The sequence below is a fragment of the Scatophagus argus genome, chromosome 5, assembly GCF_020382885.2.
Source record: "Scatophagus argus isolate fScaArg1 chromosome 5, fScaArg1.pri, whole genome shotgun sequence".
In the NCBI taxonomy this organism is placed as follows: domain Eukaryota; kingdom Metazoa; phylum Chordata; class Actinopteri; family Scatophagidae; genus Scatophagus; species Scatophagus argus.
In genome coordinates, this window is record NC_058497.1 from 2,885,805 (window position 1) to 2,910,066 (window position 24,262).

At 38.3% G+C, this 24,262-nt stretch overlaps 1 protein-coding gene across 1 annotated transcript; it reads right to left on the reverse strand.

The window, feature by feature from the left end:
* Nucleotides 1–1,518: 1,518 nt before the first annotated feature.
* Nucleotides 1,519–24,028, reverse strand: LOC124058824 (ATP-binding cassette sub-family G member 4-like). Its single transcript, XM_046388384.1, has 15 exons — nucleotides 23,659–24,028; nucleotides 16,422–16,684; nucleotides 10,129–10,246; nucleotides 9,608–9,740; nucleotides 9,403–9,453; nucleotides 8,409–8,554; nucleotides 6,229–6,352; nucleotides 5,523–5,637; nucleotides 5,265–5,407; nucleotides 4,710–4,808; nucleotides 4,374–4,542; nucleotides 4,131–4,231; nucleotides 3,002–3,160; nucleotides 2,797–2,915; nucleotides 1,519–1,745 (listed from the first exon to the last, which is right to left on the reverse strand). Exons 2-15 carry the CDS (start codon nucleotides 16,669–16,671, stop codon nucleotides 1,520–1,522), a joined length of 1,953 nt encoding a protein of 650 aa, XP_046244340.1. The 5' UTR covers nucleotides 16,672–16,684; nucleotides 23,659–24,028; the 3' UTR covers nucleotide 1,519.
* Between the last annotated feature and the right edge of the window lie 234 nt (nucleotides 24,029–24,262).

Consider the following 24,262-nt stretch of genomic DNA (forward strand, 5'->3'; position numbering starts at 1 on the left):
TGAAATCCTCCATAATTTCCCTACAAAGAAAAATAGGATGGGCTCTTAACTTCCTTGTCAATGTCACCCTGGCTCTCATCTATGGTTATAAGCTGTATGGCTTTATGAACAAAAGAATGAGATTGCAGACACAAGTGGCAAAAATGCTGGCTGGACACCACTCTGTTGAGGAATGTCCAGGTAGTGTTTTCACACAACATTAATAAACTGAGATGAATGAAATGAATTATATCAGTGTTTATTGGAATATCAGACACTTGAATAGCTGTACAGTACATTTAATAACCTCTCCAAAATATATTTCAAAAGAGAATGAATGAATAAACCATGAAACTCCCCCTCCCCAACAAAAACAAAAACAAAAAAACAGTAAGATTGTCAGTACATTGTAAATAAAATGTAAAGTATACTTCCAGTTACAATAATTTTGTCTTTGGTTGGTCTCCGAGTGCTCATTATCCTTGTAAGGTGCAGTCCAGATGCATATTTCTTTTAAATGTAATTTAAACACAACATGAAACAGAAAGCAATAGCACCAAACATGACTGCACGAGCATGTTGTGTCCTTGTTCCAGTACAGGACATAATGTGACACAATAGAATAATTATAGAGTAATTCATCTATTTTGCTTAAATACATTTATATAGTTGCATATGTATTTATTATTAAAGATAATACAGTATAAAATGATTAAGGCTAACAATTTTATGTTAACTAAAGATTTTAGAGATTATATTGTGGAAGTACAAAAAATACCAAATTTTGGTAGACAATCATGATAAAGCCTAATTTACAACTATCAATATGTTAAAAAACAGTCTAGCTGAAAACAATGACTTGATTTTCATACGCAGTACAAGTACATATTTTGGGACCCGAGTTCAGTTATATAACAACACAAATATATAGAGCAAAAAAACAGCTCCGATAAACTGCTTTTACCCAGTGGTCATTCTTTCAGGCACAATACATCACAGCTCACTGTGCAAGCTTTTGTCCTCGGGTTTTTTTTTCTTTTTTTAAGAGAGCAATGTATGCTCTGTTTGTCGATTTTCTCAGTGGCGCAAACCAAAGTCCTAACACTCCAACTTTGACAGAATGACAGCACACGGTGTAAAATAAACATGCATGTCCACTGTGATAATGACGTTATTACGATTCACGTGATAACGCCGGCTTGTTCTCAAAGCATTTCGGCCTTTCAGGAATATGAAACATACACTATATGCTGCTTAATGTGGCTCAGTCTCTGTGCTCTCCTCCTTCTGTGTCCTGGCTTTGTGTGCAGGTATTCTGATGTCTGAGGTAAAACAGGTACATGTTGATTTATAAGATGACCGTTCACTGCTCTGCATCATCAGTCACTGTCCTCCACAGTTGCTGGCAGTAAAACAGATCAGAATTCATGTTATGTCCTTTTAGCAGCACTGTGAAGTGAAATGGAACTCCCACACGAGAAAAGAGAACAGAATGACATCACTGAGGACCTTCACATTTGGAAGACGAGCCAAGCAAGGCCTATCGCTCAGACTTGACCTTGTAGCGGAGGACAAGGTAGGTGGCCAGTCGCAGTATGATGAAGAAAATGCCCAGAACAATAAAATCTATGTAGAGCTTTGCGTCTTCTACATCCAATAACTGCAGAACCTCTTCAGGCTGTTGGAACTTACACACCTTCCCCGGACACTCCAGCTCTGAACGGTTCATTCCGTAGATGGACAGAATCACCCCTTCAAAGCCATACCTATTGGACAGATACAAACACTGAAGTGTCTTTCCCATTGCCACATTGTGAACATTTTAAAATGAGAGTGGTACATAGTGGTACAATCTACTTTAAAATCAATCCCTAGCAATCATTATCACCACTATCCATACCAAATGTTACATATGCTGTTGTTGTTAAAGGACAATACCGGGTAAATGCAAGATACTTGTTTTTGTAGCTCTGGGTATTGTTTCTATCTCTAAAGATCTGGCAACACAGTGTCCTTATGGGTTATAGTGCAGACAGTTTAAGTAGATTATCTACCTTGTTTAGCTTTGGTTGAAAGTCAGTCTTACGTAAGAGACATTGATTATGCTCATAACTTTTTGTTTTTGTTTAATTTGTCCAGTTAAGATAGTTGCTGAATCTGGCTTAGAATAAACCATAAAGAAAAAAGCATGAGGACTCATGGAGAAGAATATGAAAACATTGTTCTATGAAGCTCAATATTTATTTTGTCATATTTGTGGTTTTTAATTGTGTATTTGACTTTAACAATGCACGATATTTTTCAAATGAACAATATGAACGAACAGGTGCTTTGAGAACTGCCAGTCTATAGAAATTATTTGTAATAAAGGAAATGTGTGCATGTGCGCACAGTTATGTATGTTAGTCCTTAAACTGTGACATATGTTTGCATACATTGCATTGGGATTAAGTAATAGGCTGATTTCCTCCAAATAAAATTTTGGCTAAACTGGTTAGTCAAGTGAGGTATTCTAGTGATGTTGCTGTCTTCCTCCAGTCTAAAAAATTTACTTGGTGGGAATAGAAAGTATAAATTAACAGTGATGGAATGTAACTAGTACTTTGTTAAAAGTACTAGTGGAAAGTACTAGTAAAAGTCTAAATTTTGACAAATAAGATTTTTATTTTTACTGCCACAATGCTGTATATCAATTCCAATATCGGTTATCAGTCTCCTTCACTACTAATAATCAGTATCAGCCATGATTAAAACATGTTGGTACACAACCATCTTTGTGTTACTGATGAATTAAAAAATATTCATGCTGGTACACACCTGACGTAAGACACATAGGAGCTCCACTGCAGATACTTGGGGATTGTGTCAAAGTTCACAAAGAATCCAGAGAAAAGCAGTACCGGGATAGCTGTGACAGGTCCAACAAATGTGGCTACCTGTATACGGACGCAGAGGTCATATTATGTCTGTATGTGTAACATGAGCCAAGAAATCCTACATTTAATTTGCAAATGCACAGTACCTGTAGTGAGGTTGAGGCAGCCCCAACCAGCAGCCCTAGGGACTGGGCTACCAGGGCAGTGCAGATGGACAGGGCTATGAACAGTAGGTAGCGGCTGGCCTCTGGAGGCTGCTCTGTCATCCAGTACACTATGCTGCAGTACATGATGGGGCAGATCACCTAAAAGAACACTCTCATTAGGCTTTATTTAGTAGAGGAACAGTTAATCCCAAAATGAACCTTTTCTTTATCTAAAATACCATCTAACTGTTGAAATGGTGAAGCTGTTACTACAACTAAAAAACAGAGTTAAGCAAAATATGAATATGAATACAATGTGTTACTATGCTGAATGTATTACTTTCGTTTTCTTTAAAATTAAAATGAGCTTATATTTAAGGACTAACAGTACAAATGCATTTTAATGAGACGTCAGGTCTGACTCCTCTGACAGGCCCTTTCTTGTCACTCGTATGATGTTGGCAATGTGCAACACGACAGTGAATGCACCATCTGGAAAAAAGGATATCCATCTTCCACAAGAAGCCAAAGCCTAGTTTTGTAGGTGCTCTGATTGAATTTCTGTTTGTCATCATGAAGCTATAGCTCAGAGTAACTGCAAATGATTCCACTTGACAGAGATCAATGTGATTTGATATGCTGAGGGTGGCCTTGTTAGTATGTTTCTTTCTTTTTAAAACACAACCCACATCCCTTATTTGCGAAGAATATATGTAATTTTACATCATTTACCAGCACGTTTCTCCTGTTGTGATGAAGTGTAAGTGCATGTGACCAATCGCAATGTGAAGAAAGATATCAAACATCAGATTAAAAGCAGGCAGGGGAGCTGAGAATACACTGTTCTGAAGGACTGTAGCTACCCAGTGTTGTTTGTCTCTATGATTTGCAGATGGTCTTACATAGCAGGCCAGTCAGTTTGCAAGGCCACTGGAATTGCTCCAGTGGTCAAACCCCGCAGAAATCTGGCAGAGTTTAATCCACTGAAACAACCTGGTAGTGGCTTCAATGACCACCAGAGTGCAGCGCTAATGCAATTTATTTGTATTAGCTGCGTGTAACAGGTTGGTTAGCATTCCAGTCCTCAGTGAGCCAACTCACTCCTCCAACCCGATCAGTGCCAGCTCACCTGGAATGGGATATCAGCCATGGTCTTGGCCAGGTAGTAGGCTTTCAGGCTGTACCAGTAGTTCAGATGCTCCCGCAGGAACACAGACATCTCCAGAGGAACTAACAGATGGTACATAAAAAGATTCACATACATCTGTCAATATCAATTCACAACATACGGGTAACTGAACCTCACTGATTTGGAAAACAGTATCAATAAAAAATAGAATGGAGTCAGTTGCTTTCCCTTGATCAGACTTACAGGTTAACACGGTTGGCATGAGTGCTCCAAACATGAGGAAGAGCATAGAGAAGAAGAGGAACCCTGTGTTGTTAAAGACCTTGCTGGCGTCATTGCCGATATTTAGATAGAGCAAGCCAATTAACACACCTATGGCAATGTGGGAAATCAGTCTGAGGTGGGTCAAAACCTGAGAACAGAACAAAAGCAGGAAAAAAAGTCTCAGACTTGGATGATAAACTGCCTGACTGTTTTAGGTAATGTCACTTTATCTTGACTTAAGATGACTTTTCCCTTTTTCATGTGTTTTGAAACCAGTGTGCAGCTAAAATGTTTTGAGCAAATGTTATGACCCACCTGGTCTCGACATATAGTGATGAAGGTTCTCTTGAAGAGGATGCAGAATTGTGTGAGTGTGCTTGTGGCAAAAGTATGGCTCTCTATGAGTCCAGCATCCTGGGAACAATGGAGGCAGAATGAACTCAAAACAGTGACAAGTGTGTCAATAATTACAAAAATGCAGCAAAACATTCTGCTGTCAGGAATGGATTAACAGACGATTGTGCCCTTAAGACAAAAACAAATTGTGGGCTCCCTCTTACCTATTTTGCCCCAAAAACCAACCAGTTTTCCATCATCAGACAACTAAAAGTTTTGCTATGTTTGTTATGGCCAGACAGTTAGCTTAGCTTAGCACAAACACAAGGTAAATAGCTAGTGAGTAATGTAACACTGTCCCTTTTCATAACTCTATTTCTTCGTGAAGCACACTCACTTCCTGCAGTCTGTGCTTCATAGGCATAACAAGACTTTGGGAAGTGACTACATCTAGCCAAGAAATAGTCTATCATATAACTGCAATGACTTATACCAGCCTTGACAGCAGTAAGCAGCACATTGTCTACTACTCACCATCGGGCACTTTGTTGCACAGACTAATGGGCCGTTGTTATCACATTGGTTCTTCTTCTCCTCTAAAGCACACATTCCACCTTGGACTGCCTCAAACAGCACAGGGTTCAAGTCTCCATATTCCCCTGATGCCACTTCAATGACTGAGACAAAGGCAAACACAGACATATATGTACAAATAATGAGGGAATTAGAAATGTTTCAGATCATCCCCAGCAAAGTGTAACAAATACATGATTAAATGTGGACTGGACATACTGAAGTCTGCAGGGTTGTGGTAGGTAGGACAATAAAGGCCCAGAGTCTTCAGATAGGGGATGAGGTAAGGGACTGTGCCTTTGTAGATACACTGTCCCTGACTGAGAATGTAAAGCTGGAGACACACAAAATTACTGAAGGTGAATATCCATTCAAAAATGTTCTAATGACAAAAGTGTAATTTAGTGTTTTTTAAAAGCTATTATCTCTTCTACCTTAGAAAGCAGCTGGATTAGCAAGATCACATGATCTCACAAACCCATGTAACTTCATGAACTACAGTGGCTCAGATCAGCATCCTATGAGGCCCTACTGGTAGCTACAGGAGTGGCATAGATGCTGCTATAGCTGGTGAGTATTTCTTCAAAGAAGAGAATGTCATTTAAGGCTTTTCTTGGTGGAAAAGATATAATCATTCTTCTCCCAACTGCTTTAAGCAAAAGCTCCACTGGCAGCATTCTTCTACAATGTCATATATCATTGTGCTGACTGGTTGAAGTTAGCCTGTCATAGATGGTTCGTTCAATTATCCACCACATATTACCTGAAAAAGAAAGCCCTTTTCCAAACAGTGTCCAAGGATGATTTCCCACACGGTTCCATGTAACAAGCCATCTGGCATGTCAGGTTAGTGTCTGATTACATCATTAATGAAACTGAAATGTCCAGTCATCCATTAATTTCCTTATTTACTGAAGATTTGTACCTTGTCAAACATCTCAAACAGTTTGGCACTAGGTTGGTGGATGGTGCAGATGATGGTCCGTCCTCCCAGTGCCAGAGAACGCATTAGAGAGACCACCTGGTAGCATGATGCACTGTCTAGGCCACTGAAAAGAGAGAGGGACATACAGTGGGGACAAAATTAATGAGCAGCTAGGAAGTAATTTGAAGAGAAGGTATAAACAAATAAGGGGTGAGCTATTATGACAATGAGCTCTCATTTTGTGTTTAGCAGTTATATTTATAGTAGGCAGCATAAAGTTATTTTGAGACATGCATGCACTGAAAGGACTTCATCAATAAAAGGAAATTCAAATTAATTGTCTGTTGATGTGGTAGGTACACACCGGGGAGATATCCTCCTATTATAAAAAATTTGATACTTGAATGTATAATGCTATCATTGCTTGGGTACTAAAAACGTGAAAGAAAGGTTTAGTTCATTTGGGGAATTATGCTCATTTGCTTTCTTGCTGAGGATCAGATGGGAAAATCTATACCACTCATATATCTGTAAGATACAGCCAGTTAGCTTAGCTTAAAACTGGATACGGGGGAAACAGGCAGCTAAGCCTAATAAAAATCTTCCTACCAGCACCTCTAAATCTCACTATTAATGATTTATATTATGGTTGTTTAATCTGTATGCAAACTGCTGTGTACAAACCACTTTACATGCTGGACTATTTCTTGGCCAGGACAATAACTTCCTGATCCTGAAATATTCTGGCTGATAACCCCCTGTGAAGTGGTGAACTGTTGTTGCACTTTATTATTATACTGAGTTATTAAACAAAATATTTTGTTACGTTAAGACAGAGCTAGGCTAGCTGTTTGCTCCCCTGTTGTAACTGCAGTAGGTGGCTTCTGCTTGTTACTTCTTATGTAGCATACAAAAATGAGAGTGATATCAATCTTCTCACATAACACTTTGAAAGAAAGGCAGTAAGTGTAATTCCCAAAATGCTGAATTTTCCTTTTCAGACAAAAAAATTTTTTTGGGCAATCGGTGATAGGTGTACAACCTTTTCTAGCACAAGACACTTCTGGTTCAGATGATCAGGTTGTAAATATAATGTATAGCATTGTCCATACCATTTCATTTATCAGGTAAAAAAAATGAAATTTAGCCCAGAACTTTTAATTTCTCTTTCAAGTTGTGGTCGGGCATCATCGTATTTTCAAGAGCTCTCAGTATCCTATTATCCTGGTGCCTAGAGTAGAATGGAAACCAGAGTCTTCAGTTATCAAGTGCCTCTCCTGTGGAATCATCTTTCAGTTTGGGTCCTGGAGGCAGATATCCTCTCTACATTTAAGATTAGCTTATAGTTAGGGCTGGCCCCTAGTTAGGTTTCTGCCTACTAAAAGACAGTTTTTCCTGTCATTGAAATGTGAGGTTTCTGTATATCAAAGACTAATTAACAGAGTATGATCTAGACCTGCTCTATTTGGAAAGGGTCATTAGATTTGTTGTGATTTGGCACTATGTCTGCTATGCACTATGTCTTCTCTTAAAATCTTGATATTCCTGCAACGATTACTGAAATTACTGTTCATTATTGCAACAATTAAATACAATGTTATCATACCAATAACCATGATGACAACGAAAATATGATCCAAGATTTAATTACCCCAAATGATTCTTTTAGAAGGCTGAGATTAACTATCGAAAACATGCGAAGACACAGTGCAGGTGGTGGCTATCTTGCCAAGGGATATTTAGAAATGAAGGTTTCCACAACACAAAGTTCCAGAACTCTGCTGTGTTACTGATATTGTTTTATTTATTTTTCTTTGAAAGAGTTCAGTTGTCAGGGAGTTAGGGTCCCCGAGCTTCCAACTGCTCATATTTCCCAGATGGTACCACTGTAACTGTTAGAATTTTCTAAAGTCATTCCAACACCATCTGTCATAAGACACATTATTAATATGCAGCCAGATGTGCTGTGTGGACAAACTGAAACTGCCTTTCGGCTGTCCACGGTATTGACTTCACTGAAATAAAACAATTCAAAATTTTCATCTCAGTGTTCACATTCACAATTTTTGCTGTCACTAATGAACTTAAAGTATATAAAGTAGAAGAAGAACATTTCAAACAATTAATATATTAAGTGTAAATGTAACCATCAACGGCACATCAGCGTTTGTCTATTTCACCTGGTTGGCTCATCAAAGAACATGACTGGAGGATTGTTGACCAGTTCGAGGGCGATGGCCAGCCGTTTACACTGACCACCTGACAGTGAGCTGGTACGGGTGTGCGCACAGTCAAGAAGGCCTAATGCGTTCAGAATCTCATTAACCTGCACAGAGACAGTCACAGAGAAAAAAGGGAATTAACAACCAGTCAGTTTGCACATAAAAGCCTTTCTTTTCACATACAAAATTATGGCTCACCAGTAATGCAGACATAAACATTAAAAGACCATTACTGTGTCATTCAAAAATACTAAGTAGAAGAGAATAAAAGAATAGGACAGAAGCTTTTTAATGCTTGATGACACTGAGTCATTGAAAGTGATTAACAACACATCTACAGTGTTATGTTATGGCCATATGGAGCTACAGTATATAATAGGAAAAATCAAACTAAAAAACAAACGACATAAATCCACAGCAATAACTTGTTTGTCATTAATTATTTAATTGATAGTATAGTAAAGTTTATAGTAAAGTTTTTCATGTTTCTAGTAACCTTTACATGTAAATCCAACATTCATTTTCCTTTTAGCTCTATTTTGATGTCCACCAAATCCTAAAAGTTCTGTTTTGTCAGCTGCTTTCCAATTTTTTCACCTGCTATTCCCTAAAAATTGTCTTTACAAGAGTTATTCTCTGAAAACAGCTGCCATCTGCATCTAGAAGCAAAGTTGATGAGAATTCTCTGTAATCCCTTTGACATATGGCATCACTCATCATGAGTTGATTTGATTAGGGACAGAAAAGAATCCTTTTCTTGAATTTCAGGGATTTGTGTTTGTGTGTTAGCTTTTAGTAGCTATTACTTTGCTAGAAGGTGACATGCAGCTAAGGTCCCTGGCTGGACTCAGACCGTTGTGATTACATGGCCTTTATCAGGATGCAGTATCCCAAGACTTGTATTGTTATACCTTTTTTGTGTATGTTAAGCTAATAGATGTTTTTAGCTCACCAGTTTTTTCTTCACATCTGTTGTTTCATCCAGCTTTAAGTTGGCTGAAACCTGCAGCAGGGGGAAAAAATGTTGTTAACAGCAGTACAGGGAGAGCAGTGCAAATAGATGGCAGTCCCATCACCAAGTTTCAAAAATAAAGACACGCTTGGAGGATGGGATTGAACGTTCCTGGCTGTGCATGGATCTGTCACTAACAGCTCACCATCATGGCCTCTCGTGTAGTGAGGTGCGGCAGTAGCATGTCTTCCTGCATGATGTAGCAGGACATTTTCCTGAATGTCCTCAGGTCCCTGGGTTTCCCATTTACCAGGATCTGACCCTTCCTCCCTGTTTCCCTGAGCAGCAGGAAGGACACACACATACTGGGCAGATCAATGGGCTAGACAGACTATAGTGGAAGCAACAGACTGAACACATATTATATAGACACAAAAACACCTGGTAACACACCAGTTATGGTCTAGACCTGTTCTATTTCGCCTTGAGATAACTTCTGTTGTGAATTGGCGCTATATTAAAATATTGAATTGAATTATTTAAAGTCTGTTTTGCAGTATCTATGCCATAGATGTATGTTATGAAAGAAACAAACCTATGTTGAGTGGTTTGTCCAGAAATGGATTTACTAGATAAGAAACAGATACTTTGTCTAATAATAATGAGGACAAGGGACCAAATCTTCTACTTTAACTGTGAAATAGAAGAGAATTTTGGCATTCTCACCTGTATCCAGCCAAAATGTTCATTAAGGTGGATTTTCCGGCTCCTGAGGGCCCCATGATTCCTATCAGCTCCCGACTGCAGAACCTCCCAGACAGGCACTTTAGTAAGGCTTTGAAACCTGGGAACAAAGGGGGCGTTGATGGCCTTAACCACTTCAGCATGGTTTTATCAACATTAACAAGGGAGGTATCACATCCTTACCTTTGCTCTCTGTATTTGTATTTGTATTCTAAATCTCAAGTGTCACTTAGAAATGGACCCATACGCTTCTCTATTTATTAAGTCAGTCCATTACTTTTTGTGGTTTTGAGGTTCTTACATCATTCTGTATTTTCCCAGAAGTGCTCCTTGTGTACCCAACAGCAAACATACAAATTTAATTTAACATATATCAGCTATGCAGATGTATGCATACATCTTTGCTTCCCACATACACAACAACACTACTGACTGAGATCAGAGGAGCCAGTCTTAATCGGTACAAATTTGCACATCGAACTAGCAAAAACAGCTTTATATTGTCAATATATATTGGCACATGATGTGCCTGATATGAAATATCTGTAAAAAAAAAAAAAGTACTTTTCAGTACCAAAATATCAGAAATATCAGAAAATCTCAGCTTCAGAATGGGAAAAGATGGGAAAAGAACCAGTCCCTGACCCACTGCTTTAGTGAGTGGGAGGACTCTGCACAGCATCAAATGTTGCACTTAGTCTAACAACACTGATCAATCCCATGCATCAGCTTACAGTCTCTGACAGAAGCAGTGTCGGTGCTCTACTGAAACAACTAGATTTTATGGTGTCCACCAACTCAGACTACAACATGGAGTTATAACAGCTCATCCTGTCAGCAAATTCAGCATCCTGGCGCTGAATGCAGTATTGGGTTTACCCTGACTCATAGCAGGGATAGGCTCCTGCCACCCTGATTAGGATAATGGATGTTCACTCAATGCCTTATTTTCATTAAGTGGTGTTGTTTTTCCTCTAAAAATATGATCTGTACTGCACTTGCTAACAAATGCCACTGAAACATTAAAAATAATAAAATAAAACTTTGTGAGGATTTGAACCTGCTTAAGTTTGACAGCTTTATTTATTTGTGCTTATCATACAAGCTATAAATTTTCTGCCACCATCTTGGCTCACAGTATATTTTTTTTCTGGATCATCAGATATTAAAAACATAGTTGCTGAATTTGAATACACTTGTCAGAAATACTAAATACTTAAATGTAACATTTGCCACATGTCAAAGAAATAAATGCACCGGGGCTACAGTCAGTTAATGATGTGTAGTTGATGTACTGAGTGTTCAGTCATGCATTTGTTGCATCTCAGCATATTTTGCTGTATTTCACATGAGGAGGGTTTGGATTCTTGCTAGTTTAAATATAGATTACATGGCTAGATAAAACAGAAAATACCATCAGTCTTGTCATAATGTAACAGGTTTAGTCTGGTGTTAACAGTACTCATGTATTAAAACATACCAAAGACATATAGTAAAAGTTTAAAGTATAATGGTGAAACATATTTTTGTGACTCACTTCCTCAGGTGCTGCTGCAAAAGTGGATATTTTGATTGGTGAAAGGGTTGAAAACCCTTTGAAAACACTGCTCTGTCACATTCTGTACTGTGTTTTGGGTGAGCTGTACTGACTGAAAAGATAATTTAAACAAGTTCAAACACATGACATGAAATCTTAGACTCAAACTAAGCAGCACATCAAGTGAAATGCATTCATCTACAGAAAAGTGTCTACTTGTACTTCCTTTAAAGCTTGAAAGAAATTTATATTTATGCCTTCTGGCAAACACTTTAAACATACCTCACTTCACTTCTCCTCTCCTCTCCTCTCCTCACATTATTGATTACCTAAACTGTCTCAGACAATGCAGCACTTACTGGAAACCTTAGAGGATACATTCAAACACGTGTTCAGAGTATGCATTTGAAACTCAGGTTAATTTATTTTATAAGCATTTTTGTTAAATTTGTGGTAAATCTCTTAACATCCTAACAGCAGCTAATAAATCAAACTCTCCGACAAAGAAAGAAAAAAAAAACTGAGGCTTGTAATCAGCAAATGCAACCATTTCAATCAGGTCTACCTGCTTGTCAGTGCAGTCAGGCAATGCAAGTAAATCTTTGGGTGAGTGGCTTCGTAGAGGGGCCTGAGGGGAGGAGATGGGTTTTTTTTGGTTGGATCCTTATAAAATGCTTCTCTAATGTTATCAAATCAAAAAAAATTGTAGTCTTACACAACTGTTTCCACAGATTTGCTGAATACTGAAACTCAGGTATTCAAACAGCACTTTTGAGAGAAATGGAAAATATTGCACTACTCTAAATGTTATGACTGACACACTACATATTTTCTCTGTGCAAATGGTTTTGTATGAAAGGTGGAATAAATGAGCAGCTTCTTGGAAAATGGGTGAAAATTTCTCACTTAGTTTTAGCAGCTCCAGAATTCTTTAGGTTTAGGACTGGCCTGTCAGAGGTGACTTTAGGTGACTGATGAAAGAGTAAAACTGAACAAAACATACAGTATAAATATTATATATCTCTCTGCTCCGAGTTTTTTGCTCCACTAGAAGCGGGGCCTTTTAGTTGGTTTGTTCAACACTTTAGACTTCACAGCATGGAAGATGCAGTGAAGTCCCAAATAATTATTAAGATATTGACTGTGCCCTGTTCTTAATCTGAGGCGAGTACAGCGGCTTCCATCCACAATCCTCAAGACATGCACATTAATTGTTAATTGGCTGCTCTACATTGCCACTAGGTGTGAGTGTAAGAGTGTGTGTGATTGTCTGTCTTTGTATTGACTGGTGACCAGTGCAAGGTGTGCCACACCTCTCATTGGTTAGGATAGACTCCAGCACCCCTGTGACTTTTATAAGAAAATATATTGATGGATGGTTGGTTTGGAAAAATGTATATCTGGCTAAATTCCCCACCACTAATAAAGAGCAACTCACAGCTGCTTCCCTCAGCTTTTCAAAAAATGCAAGATGTAGTCAGTACATGAATGCACAATTTTTAACAATATATCTGGCCTGACTGTAATGAGTCATCATTCTGACTGATTGTTATGTTTTTGGGAGCTTTCAAATATTCTGTAATCTAACTATCTGTTGAAGAAAGGTTTTAAGGATTCAAGCTATGGATCATTACAGTCAGTGCAAAGGATTTAAAAAGTAAAGGAATTTGACCCGTATTAATTGAAATACGCAGAAGTGCAACATGTTCCTAGATAATGCATTTCTATATAACTGACCCCAGTGTACAGTGTCCATTGATCCTCTATGTGAAATCCATGGACACTGATGGATCCTGCTGAGGGCAGTGTGTCAGAAACAATCAGCTCTGCTCTCTCTTCTGGTCCCACTGTCTCTAGGTGGGGAAATGAACCCAAGATGAAAGATCAATAAAGATCAAGGTTTGCTACAGTAACTACAAGGATCAGTTCAGCACTTTCTGCTGGAGGCTTCAGGCAGTCAGTCATGTACTACTGATTTAGTTTTGTGGTATGTCTGAATAGTGAGGGCAGGAGGCGACATCATGAAAATGAGGGAGAGAAATGTGTCCAGTAACAGGTTTTTCTTTCTCACTCTCACTGCCACTTGCAAACTACAGAGTTATTGCAAAGCCAAATAAAGGCAGGTTATTTACCTTGCTGTAGTCGCTGGGCCAATTGGGATCAGATAGATGCACATCAGTTTTCAGATGTCTTAAATTATGAATCATATTATCCTTATCTTTAAATAATATTTTATCTAGTCAGAAACTATTCCACAAGTGAAAACTACATCACTACTAGTCTAGTCATTTTATCAGTAGGGCTGATTGTTGTTAAAGGGGTTTGCTGTATAACAGTTGTGTTTACAGTTCCTTTTATAACTAGTCAGAATTGGATTTACATATCAAAATAGGAATTTTCACTAGTCTAAATGGTAACATATCCAAAACAGTTTGTTGATACATCAAGCAACTGGAAATGCAATTAATGCTATCTGAAATGGGAAAGTGTATTTTCACTCATCACAATCATTTTTCAACATGTGATCATTCATTTGTAAATATGTTGTGTATCTAAATGTTATTCTTACTATTGAAAATGGCATTGCTGGTATCTATAATTAACAACAGTAAAGATGTCTGTAACCAGCTTCCCAAATGAGTACTATAAGAAATGTATATTCTGGCGCCTATTTCACATGGTATGTACTTGAAAGCACTTGATATTTAATGGTTTTTTTTGAATGACTTTGAGTTTCTCTTACATTCAAAAATGATAGAGATAGATTTATGTTAAATCTTACAGAATTTGGATTAGCTTGGCTTTTATAGCTGGGTGAAAATACTGTATTCCAATGTGAGAGCAGCTATTCTTGCAAATGTGATGACATCAGATTATTTCTGACTTTCAGTGGGGATCAAGGCAGGGTTGTGCACTTACTGCACTGCTCTTTGCAGTAGATCTCCAACCACAGGCCTCAGCAGTTAGAGCAGATGTAAGAATTAAGGGGGTAAAAGCAAGGGGTATTTATGTATGTTTATGTTTGATGATAACTTAGCAGTGATAGCAGATCTTCTCAGCTGTTTATGAGTGTTACTTAACTGTATTGACTTATACTCTAAATTGTTAGGCTAAGATAAATTGTGACAAGTCAAAGGGTATGGCTGTATCAAACATGTCAATAGTGACATTACTCCATTTCATTTCAAATGGATAGCCTACCTTCTGGTATGAAGTACCTGCGTATCCAGCTAAATCCAAATTTGGAGGAAATAATCATCTCAATTATGGTACCACTCCTCCAGAGGATAAAAATGTACCTGGATAAACGAGGAAAACTGAAGCTTACTTTGTGGGGAAAAATTATGTGATCAAAATGGTGGTTGCTCCATGTTTCTATGATGTTGTCTGCTGGCATTTCATAATGACTGTTTAAGCAATTTGACAGAATTGTTAAGGACTGTGGGATGGTAAAAGACCAAAGATCAACATAAAGAAGGTGTGGTAGCCAAGGAACACTGGATGCATGGCTGTCCTCAATGTAAAACTTTACAATCTAGCGCTGGAAAAGTCTAGAACAGTTAAACCCTGGAAGTGAACAGATCTAGAGCTGAAAAAAATTGAACTGGAGCTAGTAAATCTTTTCAAACCTTTGGATGTTCTTTCATGTAGCTCAACTGCGAAATCAAGGCATATTTTTCAAACCCACTACTGATTAATTCTAAAGCAGTCTGGAAAGAAGCACACAAGATGCGTGGTGTATCCCAACCATATGTCTCCTTGTGGCATAATCCTGCCATAGGCTTTGGGAAAAAGACTGGAATCTGTGGTTTATAAAAGGAATATACAAGACAAGTGGATTGTAGTTGGATGGAGTGTTATAAAGAGAGTTATATCTTTTCCTGTCTCACTAAAGGCCAGTTCACCCAAGGTAAGACACTGTAATGTGATTGCTCTAATTGTTAAATGTATATGTTAGTTGCTCTAAAGGTGAGCACTTACCTTGGGTGATGGATATTTTATGACCAAATGCAGTAAGATTTTAGATGTGTGTATTTAAATAAATAAAACCAATCTTTCATTTGCCCACTATTCCTCCCACAGACTGAGAGCTGATATGGACAATAAGGCATTGGAACCTGATTCTGTGAGTATCCCCATGGAGGAGGCCAATCGACCAATCAATCAAAATCAATAGGTCAGACAGACAAGTCTAACATATTTAGCTAAAAAAAACCCTCTGCCCCTGCACTCTCTTTGCTACTAATAGATGGCAGGTTAATTGCAGGGTTGTATTTTGGACATTTTGCTCTCAAGGAGGGATGGCATTGTCCCTCATATAATATTGTTTTGGCCACAGTAATCATGTAATGATGTTGTGAAAGCCTTAACACTTACATGGAAATGAAATGACAGAAGTTAAATATACTGCACCCAGTAGTAATTAGGGCATATGTATCCAACTCAAGATGACTTTGACTTTCTATTTTTAATCTATAGTCTTTGGTCTACTGCACTACAAACCCGGATAACACTCTGCATGGTAAACCAACCAGGATGTCTGCTGAAAATATAACAGCGTTACAAAACTGCAGAATGAACAGGCTCTGCTCGCCATAGTTGAGTGTTCTGACAATCAGTGTCTTAACTGAACCTTGTGCTTACATATCCCCATATCCTTATCCTTCTTTACAACCTGGTTAAAATAGACATGGCTGACATAAGTAATATATGTGAAGATTGGATGCATGTTTGTTACCTCTCCTCCTCCAGCATGGTCCCTCCTGGATGGTGTAGGAAAGGTCAACGAACTCCAGGTCCACAGCTGAGCGTTTGGGTAGGTGGGAGAAACGCTGTGCTTCTGTGATCTGGTTCTCAACCTTCTTCAGGTGAGTCAACATGGATGCTTCTTGCTGCTGCTGAGGCTGAGGTTGGCTGCCTCCATTACACATTATGGCCTCCTCCATGGGGATACTCACAGAATCAGGTTCCAATGCCTTATTGTCCATATCAGCTCTCAGTCTGTGGGAGGAATAGTGGGCAAGTGAAAGAAGAATGAAAGGTAGTAGAGGTAAGAAAGGCCAAAAGAAAAGAAGAAGAATATGCTTCTTTATATGCTGACAGGTCTAGCTAACATATTTGAACATCATTTAAATAAAGAACAAAACAGCATGGTGCTTGAGATAGAAGAAGAGAAAGAGAAAGAAAATTTTCCACCATTTGTTAAATAACTTTTTACCTTTTTCATAGCATTCTTTGTTTTCAACACAGTGTACAGATGCTGAATACATGTGAATAAATGAAGTAGAACTATTTTAAATGCAGTAAGCAAATACAAGGTCGCCAAAGACTGTCCACTGGGAAACATGCTAGCAAACACAAAGCAACATCTTAGACCTTTATATTTGGATTGTTAATAACATGCACAAACCCTATCTACACTACAAGGTTGACTTTGTTGTCCATTTTCAAGGCTGGAAAATCCAGCTCTGGTATGGAAGGAAGACTGAAACAAAGAGGTAACGGTGGGTTTTCAAAATATCTGCTCTACATTAGGATGTTCAATATGTTGTTTAAGTTTTCAGAAAGATGATATGTTCAAATACAAGAACACACCTGGCATGAAAAATTGGCAAAATACTATAAAATCTACAAAAATGTGCCTTTGGAATTTAACTTCTATATAGTGGACATGTGCAGACATTCATAACAATAAAGAGAGAATGTAAAAGAAAACACAAACAAACCACATAATGATGTGATATATTCTTGCCAAAGGATATTGGTATTGATACCTGGAAAAAACTGAGGTTAAATGAGATGAGTATGAATTCCACTCAAATGTTCAGCAGTGGATTAGACACAGTGGATTAGCAAAACTGTTATGTAGCAATTAGCAGCACTGTCCCCATGTTCCATTTTCCAACCACATGGTCCACCAACTATCCAATCTGAATTAATCCAGACATTTCATAACTGCCAACTGACCACATCTTCAGGATGAATTGTCACCAAATGTTGTACAGACAGTTATGTTTATAGCAGGGTCAACAGTAATAACTGGTGATCTACTGAATTCTTATTCATTTCAGTACTGCCAAATACTTTGGTTTATGGCCAAATACTTACACATATAATGACATTCACATTAACTGCACTTTGTAGTGATAATTAGCAAATGTTTACAGTACATACATAATTAACTAACAGTGAAGAACTGCTGTGCTTCAGTATGGCTTTACCAAGCTGTTAGTCTTGTTACCATAACATTTATGATAAAGAGAGTACATAGACACCATCATGTCACCCATTGGTTTGTGGAAAAAGCATCAAGTTTGGCATTTTGGCCATTGCCATCTTGTTTTTGGAGCCAGAAGTGACCATATTTGGACAAGAGGGTGGAGATGAGTAGAATACACACGGCTATGCTTCTGTCATGATTGACTGAGAACTATGATTTGTCAGTCACAAGAGAACCATGCCCCACAGCAAAATCTGATCTATTGTCTGTTTTACTCTAAATGGGTCCATTGTTTACAAAATGAACATCATGCTGTATTGAAGAAGATTTTAAACTAGTGGCTGAGACCATAAACTGTTTACTTAAAATCTATAACCTAGTCCAAAAGATCGCACATCAAGTGCTTGTTACAGTGTCTTCCCTGATTGAAATCTTGTGTTCTGCAAGTCAAACACATACTCAGTTGGATTTAGGTGAGTTAGATGACTGATTTAACCAGTAGACCTGCATCATATAGAGGAAGTCTCATCTAACATCTTTCACATTTGTATGCATTTGAGCAGATATAAGCATATAATTATAATTATACATTTCAGAATTCAGTGAATTCAGATTCAGTAAATGTTAACTCAAACCTTTCTGATGTACTTTTTTCACAAACAGTTCTGTTCTCAGCCTCAACAGTGCTTCACTGCTTCACTGTCAATAGACAGATAGACAAACAAAGAGACACTGCTGTTTCCTCCAAATGTCTGCATAGTGCTGATGATGCAGAGACAGTGTTGAGTAACAGCATGTCTCAGTAGGCTGTGTGTGTGCACATGCGCACTCATGTGTGTGTGTGTGTGTGAAAAAGAGAAAGTAGAAACACTATTTCCTGAAGTGAACAAATCTCATCTAATAAGAATTACAATCCAGGTAATTGTTATCTGGATTACATTCACAAGTTTTTTTTGTTTTTTTTTTTGGTATTGCTAACAATGATGTTCTTATACTGCAATGAAAAGTCTTAGAGAAGAGCTAGCAGTGGATGGTTGGGTGTTGAAAGAACTTCAGCAGCAGAGACTTTCCATCAGAGACTTCAAGTAACCATGGATATTTTCAATATTTAAAGTTCCCCTCCAGTCAGAACTGTGTGTTTCTTCTTGTTTCTGCAGTTGAACGTACAGGGCATAGAATGATGTATGCGCAGACTTTATCATTTTTTTCAAAATCTTTATTGTGAATAGTAGCTTTCAATGTAAAATGACAAAACCATCCTGTAAAGCCTGGCTGAGTAAAAAAAATCAGTATCTGATACTGGTGATTATTGGTGGAAATGATCAATTATCAGAGTTGGTGAAGATTAAATTTAATGAAGTTTTGACAAAACAATCTACCACATCTTTATGCCTCTACCAGGGGATTTCTGCTATTTATGTCTGGTATAATCTTCTTGTATACCCACAACCTTCACATAATCACCATTAGCTCCAACATGTTCAAGGAGATTCAATTAGGTCTTTACTTCACTAGCACCAGTGTCCAGATTCCTGACTATCTCCCATCTGCATATAAAGTCTGCACCTTAATTAAGGTGCTTCATGTTGATTAAGTCTAATCACCAAAGTTTTTCTTCTTAGGTGAATACTTTTTTTGTTGCAGGGTGTCCTTTGCATTATAAATTAAGGCACTGGCTGCAGACACCTCAAAATTAGAAATAAGTAACATCATATCATTGTACAGTCATTACAGAACATTACTGACTCTGATTCTTGCAAACATAACATTAGCTTTCTGGCAGGGAAACACAGTTATGGCTTTTAAAAAAACTTTAAATTTTGATTGCATACCATTGCATTGGGTTTTGGACAGTTAACTGGACAAAATATTTGATGTAGTCATCTTGAACTCTGGGAAAAGATTGACATTTTTTATTCTGAAAATATTAGTTGCAGTCCAACTTTCCATGCAATAAATGTAAGGTTGATATTTCAGCAGTCATCTATCTGCAACGCAGTTATCACACCATGGTTGTTTCTATGGCTTTTAAGGTCTTGTCAAGTTTACACCAGCAGCTAGGTGACATCCAATGCACAAAACTAAAGATTTAGTCGTTATTAGTCCAGCATCAATGGAAATTATGTATATTTCCTGGAAAAAGATAGTTAAGGTATGACCAACATCAGACAAAATCCATTTCCATTGTCCTGGCAGCACTCTAAGCAGGAGAAATATTCACCCGCTTCTGTGATCGCAAGGTGATTAATGATCATGGAAATGGAGATACGTCTAATCCACTTTGTTCTGCGCACACCACTGTAAAAACGGTTCCCAAGTCTGAAGTGGTACAGTAATTTGTCCTTTTTGAGACAGAAGTCTCATTTGATCACTCATGGGGTTCTTAATCTCCCTGGGGATTAAAATCAACTTTCTTTTCTACCCTTGATCTGCTCAGAGCTGGAGGGGCCTGGAGTTACCAGCTTGGGAAAAAATCTGCAGACTCAGGTACACCACCAAGCACCAAGCCAAGCTAATGTATGGGAATCAACTGCTCCCTCTCTTGCCCTCTGGATCACACCTCCACATGGACACATTTCACTGACAGCAAGGAAAGAGAAGCCAAAGAAGTATTTTCTTGGTGTCAAATGGTTCTGATAAGAAAGAGACAGGTTACGTATGCCAACATGTCACGAGTCAACTTGGATGGCGCTGCACTGTTCTGGACGAAAGGGGAGGTCCAGTGAGGGGAGTGTGGAGAGTCAAAGAACTCAGTGACCTGGGATCATACTGCTTCGGATTACCTACAGTACCACTGTTACACCTGTATCTGACTTTAAGACTTGATGCCCTCATACTGCTGGATTAAGGGCCCATTAGAATCAAACAAAGAGGTGAGTTCCGCACAGCTAAGTGGAGACATCAAAGTGATAATACAAAATCATGACAATTGCCTGGTTCAGCTGGAATGAACTCTGTACCAAAGTCCTCCAATCAGGGTTTTTGAGGTCGAACACCAATTGCTTAAAGAACTTCTGGCCATTGTTGATCATGAATCAAATTTTCCTTTCTTTAGCATACAGAAGTTATTAGTGGCATAATAAAAACAATATTAAAATATTGAGGAAATTAATTATTGTATTTATATTGCTTGACTAAAAGAAATAGTTGAAAACAAAATGAAGCTATTTAAATTTCATTAATTTGAATGAACATAATTGAGAAAAAACAAATAGGACACATAAATTAGTAAGACAGAATATATTAAAAATTCAATGTCTCAGTCTCCTTTGTCTCAGTCTTCGCACTGAGGTCTTGAAGTCTCATACTTAGGTCTTTGTTCTGTGTCCTGAAACCTCTACTCCACTACTTGGTCTCTGCTTGTATCTGATTACTTTCATCTCTGACAGATGTTTGATGAAATGTACAATGATGTATAGTGTATTTAACGCCAAACTCAAAACTACTGTTACCCACTGAGCATTTCCCACTGACTTCAGTACAAGAGGCCAGTGTTCAAACCCTGGTCAGGGCGCAGCTACAAATCCAGTGCGGACCCTTAGGCAAAATCCTTAATGCTCCACAATCCAAAGATCCAGGAATACATCAGGAAGCTGCCCCCCAGAAAAATACCAAGAATTAAAAGAGAAGCTAGAAAACATGCAGAGAGTAAAAGCAACAGTGACCACAGTGACAGTAACAACTGTGACCACCAAACTGAAAGAGTGGCTCCAGCAGATTCCAGGTACAGCATTGGTGGACCCAAGCTTCAGGAAGACACACACAGCACCACAGAGGGGGTGAGAGAGGGATATAATACTCAATACGATGCCCTGCTCAAGTCTGTATGCAGGTGATTAGCATAGAGCACCATTCACTACAAAGCACCATTCACTAATTAACTGATGACATCGTATTTGTTCAACCTGCATTACTTCTTGACTGAGAGCGGCGATGTCTTGATTTCCTGGATACCTGGCATTCTCAGTGTGATGACAAGACTCTAGGAAGTCACTGCTTATTCTTTAATATTTAGCATAGCATATTTAGCATATAGTGTTGACATGAGAATGGTATTGAATTGTATACTTGTATTATTTCTATAGTGGCTATTAGAAACAAACTAATAGCTGTGCTGATTTCACACTTCTAACTCAATCTAACTGTACAATCTGCTGTCATTCTGTACAGTACCGATCACACATGCTGTCTATTTTTTTTGTTGATATTTTGGTTTATGTTTGGTGTGTTGTCATTTGAAGTAATATGCTGAATACGCTGAGGGAGCAGACAATTATTTCCCCTTCAGAGCCAATAAAGTACATCACTGACATATTAATTATGCAGCTGACATCATATCTACTTTGTGTTGGGTGTGTTATGTTGTAAACTTAGTAAATTCATGCAGTCGCAGACAATATGGCTTAGACTTTTCATCCACTCAGCTATACATAAATGAAAATGTTTGTTCTGTGTAGGTAGAGAAAGAGCAAGAGGAAGCTAGAGGTAATGAGTACCTTTAAACATGCTGAAAGATGACTCAGGCTGCTTGGAGTCTTGTGAATGTACTATATGCACTGCAAAATTAGTACTGCTGTGTCAACTGAATGCTGAGATTGAACCCAGCAGCATACAGAAAAAAGGCAGAAGAGATATACATGGCTGCTGTAGCCTCTTTAACCCTCAAATACTGTCTGATTGTTCTGCCAATGAACAGCAGCACCTAATAAGACTGACTGTTCTTACATAACTTGAGAAGACTGAACATAAGGATATTAAGATCAGACCCGGGGAAGTAGGTTAACAGTGCTGGTCTCCCATGACTTTGTGAGAATGAGAGCTAATTCACTGAAGAGGTTTTCATGAGGAAAAAGCTCATGTACATTCCTTGTGTGAGCTACAGCATACAGAGGCTTCATAAGCTATAACAGTTTACTCATGGGACTGAAGTTGAAGTAAAGCGATTGGGAAAGTTGGGCTTTCCTCTGAAATTTCAAAGACAAGGAAGTAATTTACAGTAGCAAACTATCCCGACTAAAGTTAGTCATAAAGTGATGAAGAGACGGACTAAACTAGTAACATAATGTGTATCAGCGGTCACAACCAGTCGAATAATAGCCGATGTGGAAATGTTTGCTGTTTTGAATGTATTTTCATATTATGTTTATTTACTGTACAACTTGTTACTTGAATGTAAAAAATATAATAATAATAATGAGAATTTCTATCATATATTAGCTCATTAAACAAATTAGTAGCAGCATAAACTGTAGGTCAGCTGATGAATTAGCCTACAAAACAAATACCAGTTAGCCTACAAAACAAATTAACAAACAAAAATGTCAAAAATGTGTTTTGAAACAATGTGAGACTCTTAAATATCACATTTAGGGTTAGGTATAATATATGCATGGCACACAAACAACAATAAGGCACTTGAAGTGTCGTTCATCTGAAAACGATATTTAAAATGGCACAAATTACACATGATGTCAACAAACATTTTAGGTGCAATTATTTTATTTGGATTTAATAAATTACAATTTACTTGGCCTACATGTCACAATTAGCCACGTGTTCCGCCTTAAAAGGGTGTTAAGAGGGGCTGCCTAAACCCACGGAACACATAATTAGACAGAGTTGTGTGAGTGGACAGGGGACAGCCCGAGCTGTGACACGTCCACTACGGAGAAAGACGACACATTTGAGATAAAAAGTAATACTTGTGAGGACCTAACCAAAGAAAGAGAAGACAAAAACACCGTGAAGAGTTTACCTTATCGCTGTCCTTGTCGATGTCTGTCAGGATGTTGTTATCCTCCCCGGCTGCTGCATTCAGAACCAACCACAGTGTGTTCCAGTCTGCCGCATCTACAGCAGCGCTGCACGCCGGAGCGGCGCGGAGCGGCGCGCAGCAGGGAGGGCGGGTCAGGACAGGAGGGGGGTGGATGGGCGGTGGACGGTGCAGGATGAATGGAGGAGGGACACTGCACTGGTGTACAGACCCTGCTGTCAGTGTAGGGTCACATGGGTGTGTGTGTGTGGGGGGTGACTCCTCTGAAGAATTATGGATTTCTGCCTGATAATCTTCATCATGGGTGACAGGTGTAGGCTTATGTTTATGTAACCCACATATCTGTCACCTGTTAATTCTGATGGCTTATTTCTCACACATTCTTAGTCCAAAGTGTGCAAAGTTAATGACGGCAAGTCATTAACTTAGAATTAAGGTATGTGAAGATAACTGGCAAAAATCTATGCAACCCTACTATTATATGTATTGCTATTACTTTTATTTTAGGAAAAATCTAAATATATATTTGTAATATCTGTAAAGGTGTTACATATTTTAAATTATATATTCATTGTATTAATAGGTG